This window comes from Podarcis raffonei, chromosome Z (assembly GCF_027172205.1).
Source record: "Podarcis raffonei isolate rPodRaf1 chromosome Z, rPodRaf1.pri, whole genome shotgun sequence".
In the NCBI taxonomy this organism is placed as follows: Eukaryota; Metazoa; Chordata; class Lepidosauria; order Squamata; family Lacertidae; genus Podarcis; species Podarcis raffonei.
Window position 1 is genome coordinate 25,171,225 of NC_070621.1, and position 10,200 is coordinate 25,181,424.

Here is a 10,200-nt window from a genome sequence, read left to right on the forward strand (position 1 = left end):
AAGAAGGAAGGAAGGAAGGAAGGAAGGAAGGAAGGAAGGAAGGAAAGAAAGAAAGAAAGAAAGAAAGAAAGAAAGAAAGAAAGAAAGAAAGAAATTAAAAGAGAAAGATAGAAAATTAAGATTCAGAAAGTAAAGAACTTCCAATTCTTCATCTGTCTGCTATATAAAAACAATATTCACTTCATCCAACCCAATATCACACCCACCAAACATAGTATATCTTTTAATAAAAAAATTATTGATATTTTATTAGTTTTTTCAATTATAAAGTAATATAGTGGAAGCTTGGCTCCCGAACGCGTTGGGAGCTGAATGTTCTGGCTCCCGAACAAACAAAAACCGGAAGTTATTGTTCCGGTTCTTTGGAATGTTCTTTGGAATGTTCTGCAGGAAGCTGCTGCAGCCAATCAGAAGCCTTGCCTTGGTTCCCAGACTGTTTCAGGAATTGAACAGACTCCCAGAATGGATTAAGTTCGGGAACCAAGGTTCCAGTGGAACCATTCCACTGTAAAGTGATACAAAGAGAAAGAACAAAGAACACAACACACAACTGTGTCAATGGGGAAAACATTATATTAAGATATAAAAAATATATATCAGCCTCTTTTGGCTACCACTGTTTTGCAGTGTCACGAAAGACGGCATATAAATTTGCCAATTAAAAATAAATAGATTAAAATAAAATTGAACACATTTCTGTCTTTGATGGTTTTAATTGGTTTTGATGGGTTTTCAATACAATTAAATGACTGACAGTGTCATTCTGTTACATCTCTAGGGATGTGATCCAGTTGATTTTCTATCCAAATGGGATGGTTTTACAAATTTGAGCCATATTTGCAGTCACACACAACCCCAGGTTCCAGGATTTAACTCATGCAGCCGGGCATGGAGCTGTGGAAGAAAAAAAGATAATGTCTCATAGGAAGATGTGGAATTGGGACCAGGGAGCAGAAACCTGGTAACTAGCTAATAGGGACACTCTAGCTGTATGAACACCTCAGCGCTAATATACATGCTGATTCCTTCATACTCTTTCCTTGTAGGGAAGGTGCTGTAGCCATTTGATCATTTTAGGTGCTCTTTCTGTACAAGGAAAGTTGGCTTAAAAGAACCAGCAACCCTTTCCCCATTAATTCACAGGCAGGGTTGGAACCACTGCTGAAGCCCACACAGGAGGAGGCCCATTGTAAGACTTTGCCGGTTCTGCTGCTGGCTTTTCACCTGCACTCTGCAAGTGGGTGAGTAGCAAAAGGAGCAAGGAGAAGAAAGACAACCTCCATTGCACACCTCCGCCACACTCATTCTAGGAGGTAGTGCTGATTGGATCCAGAGCGAGAGGCAAGCAAATGAGCAGCAGGACCAATGGTGCAGAAGAGGTAGGCCCATTTAGGAAGGGGAGCACATAGAGAGCATGTTTCTCAAGCCTCCCTTCCCCAGAAAACACCCTAGAGCCAACACAGCTTACACTGCTGAGAGAAACTAACATAACAAACGCTACAGCCTGGGACCAGGATATGTTGAGAGATGCACTTCCCGTGAAGCTGTTTGTGCTTGATCAGATCAATGGCCTCACCTCTGCTTTCTGATCTACCTCAGTCAGATGCCTGATTGAGGTAAAGGAGGCGGGTCTTTTATATTCAAGTAGCCTGACTCTGGAATGCCCTGCTGGACAGATTTCCCTGGATCCATCACCAGTTGCTTCTATCAGGGCTATTTGGATTCACCTGTTCCATTAGACATACTACTCTTGATCAGGTGATGGCTGATGCAATTGAAGATTTTTAAAATACAGTATATATTTTTATCTGCCTTTCTTTTATTTGGCTGTTTGGCTGTTTTTACATATGTTGTTTAATGCAATGTTCCTTAACTTGTGTTCCTTAATTTGTGTGCCATTTTTAGAAAGAGAAGGAAGGAAGGAAGAGAGAGAGAGAGAGAGAGAGAGAGAGAGAGAGAGAGAAAGAAAGAAAGAAAGAAAGAAAGAGAAACTTCACCATTATTTACCACAAATTGAGAAATAATAGGTCATAAGATGACAACTACTCTTACCAGATCTGTGTAGATAGATAATCTTGTCCGCTGGCAAATCCAGGGATTTGGCGACAGCCTTGTATATGGCTATTATGTCAGCTGATGGTTCTGGTTCCCTAGCTTCAGACCCCAAAAAGATGTCACATTAAGAATTAGGATGAGGAAAGAGAGGGGGAAGGAACAGACATATTTTGGGTTGGGAGCACATAGTTAAAGAGGTATAAAATAAAGCCTTATTTGCTGCTATCATGATTGAGTGAAAGATTAATAAATATTTAACAAACTTAGTGAGAATCTAGTGAGCTTCATAACATGCAACTTTCTGAACAAAGCTCACAGAAAGCCATTTAGGTTATTTATCCTGCAATGTTAATCTGTTATAACCTTGGTTTGAGTACACAAAACCTGCATAATCCTGAAACCAATCATTCATTGTTGTGAGTAGTATTATTATGACCTACCACAAATGAATGGATACTGGAGACATTCCTGGGGTAAAAGAGTATGCCTTTATGCAGAAAACATGTCTGACAAAATGTAATGGTATCTACCATAATCCCAGTTTCAGGGACCTATTTTTATAAGTAGTCTTTCATGTTTTAATTATATCAATGCTTAATTGTTTTTAATGATGGCTTTTTCTATGTTTTTTCTTATTTTTAATTTGTAAGCCACCTCGAGTCTCTGTCAGGGAAAAATGTGAGGGTATAATTAATTAATTAAAGCATGGGATTTGCCACCAAAAGGATAGTAAAGGGACCCCTGACCATTAGGTCCAGTTGCAGATGACTCTGGGGTTGCGGCGCTCATCTCGCTTTATTGGCCAAGGGAGCCGGCATACAGCTTCCGGGTCATGTGGCCAGCATGACTAAGCCACTTCTGACGAACCAGAGCAGCACACGGAAATGCCGTTTACCTTCCCACCGGAGCGGTACCTATTTCTCTATATGCACTTCGTGCTCTCAAACTGCTAGGTTGGCAGGATCTGGGACCAAATAATGGGAGCTCATCCCGTCACAGGGATTCAAACCACCAACCTTCTGATCAGCAAGCCCTAGGCTCTGTGGTTTAACCCACAGCACCACCCGCGTCCACCAAAAGGATGGACAGCTTTAAAAGGGGAACATGGACAGCCTTAAAAGGGGAACAGGCCGATAGAAAGTACCATTTAACCTACCATAACAATGCAGACACAATGTATAATAGCGCATAAATCTGTTCTAAAATATCTAGCTGTGCTGGCTGAATATATCTTTCAAATGCTAACTGTACCACAGCACTAAAATACAAAGGGTTGCTCACAACCTTGAAATCCAGGTGATGCAGATAGTGTGGAGCAGACATATTTCTGAAAACAGGTCAGATGCATTTTAATTCATAAAATCTTCAGTGGCATATAGTTTATGAATGGCTTCTGCTTGTGCGTGAAGCCAATTCGTATAATGTATTATGCTGCTGAATATTCAGAATTTGAGAAAAGTGATCTAAAGTTCTTTTATAATGCAGCAGTGTCCAAGCCTCTACAATTCACATTGATTCAAGATGATGCTCAGTCCATCTTAAGTCCTGGATCTGCTCAAAAACTTTGGCTATGTTCTCCATGTCATTTTTCTCCAGAGGTCATAGAATCATAGAACTGTCAGGTTGGAAGGGACCCTGGGGATCATCTAGTCCTACCGCCTGCAATGCAGGAATATGCAGCTGTCCCATACAGGGATCAAACCTACAACCTTGGCATTATCATCACCACACTCTAAGCAACTGAACTATGGAGAATGTTTTGTAACAATGAGGGCTAATGAGCAGTACTAGCTGAAGCACTGCATTAGCACCACGACTTCAAGCAAGTTCCATTTTCTTAGATTTTAGCTCATACACTTCATTCAAATGAATGTTACAAAACCAAATGCTGCCGTTTTTCTTTTTAAAGAAGAACTTGGGAGAAGATGATTTGAGTGGAAATGAAGAAAGAGACATATTTTCCTCTCCCCAACAACTTCATTTCCAGTTCAGATTGCACTTCAGTGAGTGGAACATTTCTGGTGGGTCTAAAGAAAAATAACCACTGTATTCTTATATTTTTAGTTGGCAGGTATACCTGACACATGCAATAGCACACACTCCTTGCAAACACACACACCAGTGCACTCCCCCCCCCCATCCACAATGGCACATACTATAAAGATGAAGGGCCTTCATTATTGTTGTGTCAACGAAAACCATGTGATATCTGCTGTAATCTGCTTTCACGAAATATAAGGTGCTCTGCCCTAGATGTGAAAAAGAACCACAAAAAATATCCTTTAAGGGTGCATATATCGCTTTTCCCTGTACAGTTGCTAGATCTGATAGGTATGTAGCCTTTTGACTAAATAGAAACCTTATGAGTTAAATCTAATCCCCAATTAATGCAAACCCTTTGGCACAATTAAAGCTTATGAGGGAGTCTTAAAGCTCGAAAACTGAAATATAAAAAGAACTTACTCAGTTCAATTCCCAACAAGTTATTTTATATGCTCATTTTAACCATATGAACACCTATTTATTTATTTATTCATAAAAATTGTATATTACAATTTTATAAAGCAAATAGCAAAACAGTTTACAGTGGTGCCCCGCAAGACGAAATTAATTCGTTCCACGAGTTTTTTCTTCTTGCGAGTTTTTTGTCTTGCGTAGCACGGTTTCCCATAGGAATCCCCGGACCTCTTCTGAAGGCAGGCCGGGGGAGAACAGCAAGCTCCGGGGACAGAGGTGAAGGGGCAGCGCTCCTTCGCCTCTTTCATCGAACCTCTTCTGTAGGCAGGCGGGGGGAGAAGGGCTTTTCTTCCCACCGCCAGCCTTCAGAAGGCTGTTCTGAAGGCTGGCGGTGGGAAGAAAAGCCCTTCTCCCCCCACCGGACTTCAAAAGAGCTTTGGGAAGTCCGGCGGGGGTCCAAGGGATTCCCTCCCAGCCCGCCCCGCTCCGCTGAAGTTTAGAGGGAGCCTGTGGGGGAAAACTCAAAAAAAAATTCGTTTTGCGAGAAAGGCCCATAGGAAAATTTGTCTTGCGAAGCGGCTAAAAAAATCAGAAAACCCTTTCGTCTTGCGCGTTTTTCGTTTAGCGAGGCATTCGTCTTGCGGGGTACCACTGTACAACATTTTTCTAATATGTAGTTAGACTCACTGAACACACTGCACTCAAGTATATGCATGTTTACACCAAATAAGTCCTATGCCCAAGTGAAAAACAAGTAGGGACATTTGTATGTTGCCCAGCTAACTCTTCCAAAACAAAGGAGAAAAGTACCAGAAGCGGGGGGGGGGGGGCTGTACCGGAACCCTCTAAACAATGAAAATTGTACAAGAAGTTATTTAAAAGTAGGCAAAACAAGACTGCATGCAAGTTGAATAATATACATGAATAACTGGGATCTCCTTGACTACGTTGTTTCATGCTTCAGAAGAACAAAATGGCATATCCTCATTTGATTTTTCAAAACTGTGTTGAACTATGTCCATTTAAATAGTGTAATACAATAAATAACCTTACCCATTTGAATGTCCAGAGACAGCCATTTAAAGCATGGGCCTCAAGAAGGGCATTCAAGATGTCTAGCTGCGCTGGATGCCTCTCCTACCTTATATCCTTTGGAGTAGGACGGTCCCATGAAGAACTGATTCTACTACCACCACCACCACCACCACCACCCCCCGTATATGGGCAAAGACTTCATCATGCCATGTTTGGTTTGGTTTTAGTTTTTAAACGTTTTATCACTTTTTGCAGCATCCTCAAAATGTTACTGGAATCAAAATGCTGACAACCCATATCCCCTCCCCTCACTGAATCCGTATTTATCACTTCTCAGAGGAATCCAAAGTTTAAAATGTCTCTTGCCAACAACCTATCTGTGATTATCTCAAGGACCGAGTTGCAATATTAAGCCCCCATTAGGAAGCCCTAACTGGTGAGGAGGGAGGTAGAGAGAGCAGAGGTGGTTTGAGAACAGATAGGTTTCCCATGGAGGTCGGTAAAATATTATAAATTCCCTCCAGCCTAAGGGAGGAATGAGCCACGTGAAGTTACCTTTTGTATATATTCCAGGCTTCTCACCCAGAGTAAATCGACTCACCATCTTTTTGCATTCATTATCTCTGGCAGGGGGAAAAAATATATAAGATCAGAAAAGTGTCTGCAACAGGAAACATCCTCCCACCCCATCCATGCCTGAACCAACTGAAATTCTGGCCTAGGGAATCTTGCGAGTCTATGTAGGGAAATCCTTGCCAATCCAGTGCCCTCCCAATGTTCTAGACTAAACATCACTAGCCCCAGCCGGTATGGCTGCATGATACAGAAACTAATAAGAACATGACTGGACTGGTTGGGGTTGATAGGGACTGTAGTCCAAAACATCTAGAGCAGCCTTTCTCAACCTTGGGTCCCCAGATGTTTTTGGCCTATGAAGCTCTGAGATGGTTCCACAGCAAATGGAATGCTCTTGAGTGTTCTTGCTACTTTTGGGCTAAGTTCTTGGGGGTTGGGTGTCTGGTAGAGCGTGAGAGTCCCGAGCACTTACATTTCAAGTGATGAGTCAATAAGTCCAATCCAATGTGGGAAATTGCTGGGCAGGGCCCTGGAGAACTTTTCTTTGGCATGTTTGCGCAGAGTTCTCTCAGAATCAGGCATTACCCCAGCAGCATGCTGATGTCTTCTGAGGCCTTACTTATTATGACAGGCTGGTCGGATAGCTCTTGAGAAGGTGTGGAGCCAACAGACAGTGTACTGTACATTATCTAAAGGCCTATTGCCCTATTCTCCTCTAAAAACTACGTGCGTGTTATGGTCGGGTGCGTGTTATAGAGCGAAAAATACGGTACCTTTTCCCTCCTAAAAAGTAAGGGAAAGTGTGTGTGCATCTTATGGAGTGAATGCAGGGGGGAGTCAGGCAGGAAAGGCCCCAAGAGCCGCACGGCTCTTGCGGGCTTTTCCCCAGGAGGGAGAAGGGACTGATGCGGCCAGTCAGTCCCTTCTCCCTCCTCGTAGAAAAGCCCGCAGGAGCTGTGCACTTCTTAAAGGGTGCGCGGCTCCTGTGGGCTTTTCTACGAGGTGGGGGAATTCCCCCACCTCACGCAAAAGCCACGCACTCTTTAATATTCTAATAAAATTTTTTTCCTGATTTCCCTCTCTAAAAACTAGGTGCACCTTATGGTCAGGTGCGCCTTATGGAGCGAAAAATACGGTAATCCAAGAGAACTTACTGATAAGCATCTATTACATAAACCATGTCTCCATTGCTTTCAGGCTCCACTGTAATAAGACGTCTGTTGTAATGCGTTGGATCACCTTTCTCTATTGCCAGTGCAACAAGATTCCATCTTCCAGCCAACTAGAAAAAGAAGTTGTTATAGTTTGTTTTTCATAAATGCATCCAGGGAAATTAATCATCTTTCCACTTGCATCAGTCCAGGCAGAAAGCCCACTCTGCCCCCCCCCTTTCCTTAAGGCACCTCGACTAGTGTAAGATACCTTAGCTTGGAAGAATCAGAGGATACAAACAGAACTCTCTCACATAGCTTATGACCTTCTTGGATCCTCTGTGCAAAGGGAAAATGGCATCAGTGATGTGGTGGCCTGTTTTAGGATTTATGTATTTTTCAGCCATGGCAATAAAGGGAATTTTTACAGCTCTCCAACCAGAGGTAGGTAAGGGCCATGTTATGTGCTGTGTGTCACTAATCCACTAATCTCTCTCTCTCTCTCTCTCTCTCTCTCTCTCTCTCTCTCTCTCTCTCTCGTGTGTGTGTCCAGCACACATACACACACAGCACCACAATTTTAGTGTCCCTCCCTCTTTCTATCTATCACAGAGTTTACATTTACTGGAAATGTGGTCTTTTTCTCTTCCCAGAAAAAAATATGTGAAAAGTGTAAAACTGTGTTTCTACTCTTCTGCATCACAGCACTTTTACCCTTCACATTATAGATAGGTTTTGCTTTGTTTCAGTTGTGTGTTATTTGAAAAGCAATAAAGATTACTGTGCAATGATGTGGAGGAAAATGCCATGTAGAAGCATCTCCTTCTGACATCATGGTGTGGTTGCGTAGCAGAGAGAAGAGAAGAGAAGAGAAGAGAAGAGAAGAGAAGAGAAGAGAAGAGAAGAGAAGAGAAATGAAATGCTGCTTTAGTCTGAGATCACAAATCAGCCACAAGAGGCACATGAATGTAGCAAGTGCTACAGAATTACTCTTAAGTAAGGAAGTAGTTTTTGCTTTGTATTGTGGAGACTGGAGACAGTGTTTGGCGGGATGGGGCTTCATTATGAACATTATGAAATAGTCACAAACTTTTAAGGAAAAATAAAGGGCAGTGATTGGTAGCAGCAATACTGAAATTAATTTGTTTATTTAAAATCTGTAACAGTTTCACAATTAAGAGATCTTTGGCACAACAAAAAACTCTCTTGGGGAGACAAATCTGGCCTGCAGGCTGCAAGACCCCTGACAGTAAGAGCTGGGAGTAAAATTCACACAAGTTCAAATCTATACTCAAAATCCAAACCTGCGAGTTTGTGATTTACAGTGACCAAGTAAATAAGAGACCATATCCCAGAAGCTAGATATGTCAAAGATCTCCAGATGGTGCTATTTAATGCTCCCTTGTGCTAAAGGATTGTTGGAATATCTACCTGATCCGATCAGAAATGTGCAAAGGAAAAAGCATCTTAAAGTGCCAAAATTCTGACATGCTTTCTCCATATAAAAGGTGGCAAACACATACCATCACCCCTTTAAGTGTTTAAAGCTAAACCCCGAACAGTTATTATATGGGGCTCAGATTTGGACAGGCCCTCACCTTGGATCTACAGAAGCTGTTCAATCTAAGATCCTAAGGCAACTTTTTTCTGTTCCATCCTTTGTTCCAAATGCTTCATTGCACTTAGAGGCTAATCTCCCCTCTATTGAATTACAGATTTGGTGTAGGACATTTATTTATTGGCTTTGCCTAAATTTAAACCCCACTGGTCTACTACACTTCGTATCGCAAGATACGACATTTTATCCATGGTATGATTATTTTCCACCTTGACATTTTGGCACCCTATTCTGCAAAATTTAACAATTCCAAAATTCAGACACGCTTTCATTTTCGCAAGATTGAATATACTGTCTTTGACTGTACTTGAGGGTCAATTTCAAAAAATTCCACTGGAAAAATGGTTATGTCCAGGTGGAAATGGCAGTATTGAGTCAGTGGCTCACGTACTTGCACTCTATTTATAATGATTTGAGGACTGAGGTCATTATTCCTCTATTATTGTCTATGCCTGGTCGCTTAACCATTGCAACTGTGTCCTTTCTTTTAGATGATCAAGATGACAGCAAAAACTGCAAGGTTTTTAGCGGGGGCAATTAGAATAAGATCTATTATTTGATTATTGATGTAAACCTCCAAAATGTATTTTGTATAGTTAAGTTTTTACCTCTTTCTTCAGTACATTTTATTTTATTTTATTGCTATGACTAGTGGCTGATGCAATAAAGATTCTTCTGATTCTGATTCTACCTGATCATTCCCCTACTTTCAGGCAAGCAGCCAAAGGCAGGTGGGCATTGTGCCCCAAAATTCAAGGCCCCCAAATGGCAGTGCCAAATTATTGCCTCGCTGTTGACTTGACGCCTTGAACTGTTGCAGTAAAAGGAGAAATTGAACACTTATCTTGTTGCCACAGTCCTGCAAAACTGGCATTTGTAAGGCACAAGAGCTGTTACCTTTTGAACATCAAGGTCTGGCTGAATGTCGATGCTGTCTGAAGCTTGAAGCAAGTATAAGGAAGTCAACACCAAACTTAACAGCACACCTGTCATCCTTGCAATGGGCTCACCTTTGCACCAGATTTCTTTCTTCCTTCCTTCCTTTCTTTCATGATGGCTCTTTATAACCTTCAAAGTTTATCTAAGCATATCCACCTATCCACCTCTTTGAAGCTAATTATTCACAGGGAAACAAGATAACCAGGTTATTTTCAGAAGAAATGGTTTCATCAGTACCCATATTCAGAAAGCTCTAGCACACCATGCACATCACAGCTTGTCCCACTGGAAATCTGAAGAGTCAGTCTGTGACTGGAGCCCACTGCATGAATGGAGGGAATATTGCCAACTTTCAGTGTGTGGGGGTAA

General features: G+C 41.7%; 1 protein-coding gene across 1 annotated transcript; it reads right to left on the reverse strand.

Moving 5' to 3' along the window:
- Positions 1-770: 770 nt before the first annotated feature.
- Positions 771-9,920, reverse strand: LOC128406600 (epididymal secretory protein 4-like). The gene is made up of 6 exons (XM_053374141.1): positions 9,790-9,920; positions 7,278-7,405; positions 6,103-6,170; positions 4,212-4,304; positions 2,053-2,154; positions 771-894 (listed from the first exon to the last, which is right to left on the reverse strand). The coding sequence occupies exons 1-6, from the start codon at positions 9,883-9,885 to the stop codon at positions 875-877; spliced, it is 507 nt and encodes a 168-aa protein (XP_053230116.1). The 5' UTR covers positions 9,886-9,920; the 3' UTR covers positions 771-874.
- Between the last annotated feature and the right edge of the window lie 280 nt (positions 9,921-10,200).

Bases quoted from the DNA above. Each gene is read 5' to 3' on its own strand.
- LOC128406600 (XM_053374141.1), bottom strand. From the start codon at position 9,885: ATGACAGGTGTGCTGTTAAGTTTGGTGTTGACTTCCTTATACTTGCTT. The intron at 6,171-7,277 runs GTAAGTTCTCTT...TCCCCCTGCCAG, and splicing joins TATGTAATAGATGCTTATCA to AGATAATGAATGCAAAAAGA. The intron at 895-2,052 runs GTAAGAGTAGTT...TTTCTTCCACAG, and splicing joins TATCTATCTACACAGATCTG to CTCCATGCCCGGCTGCATGA.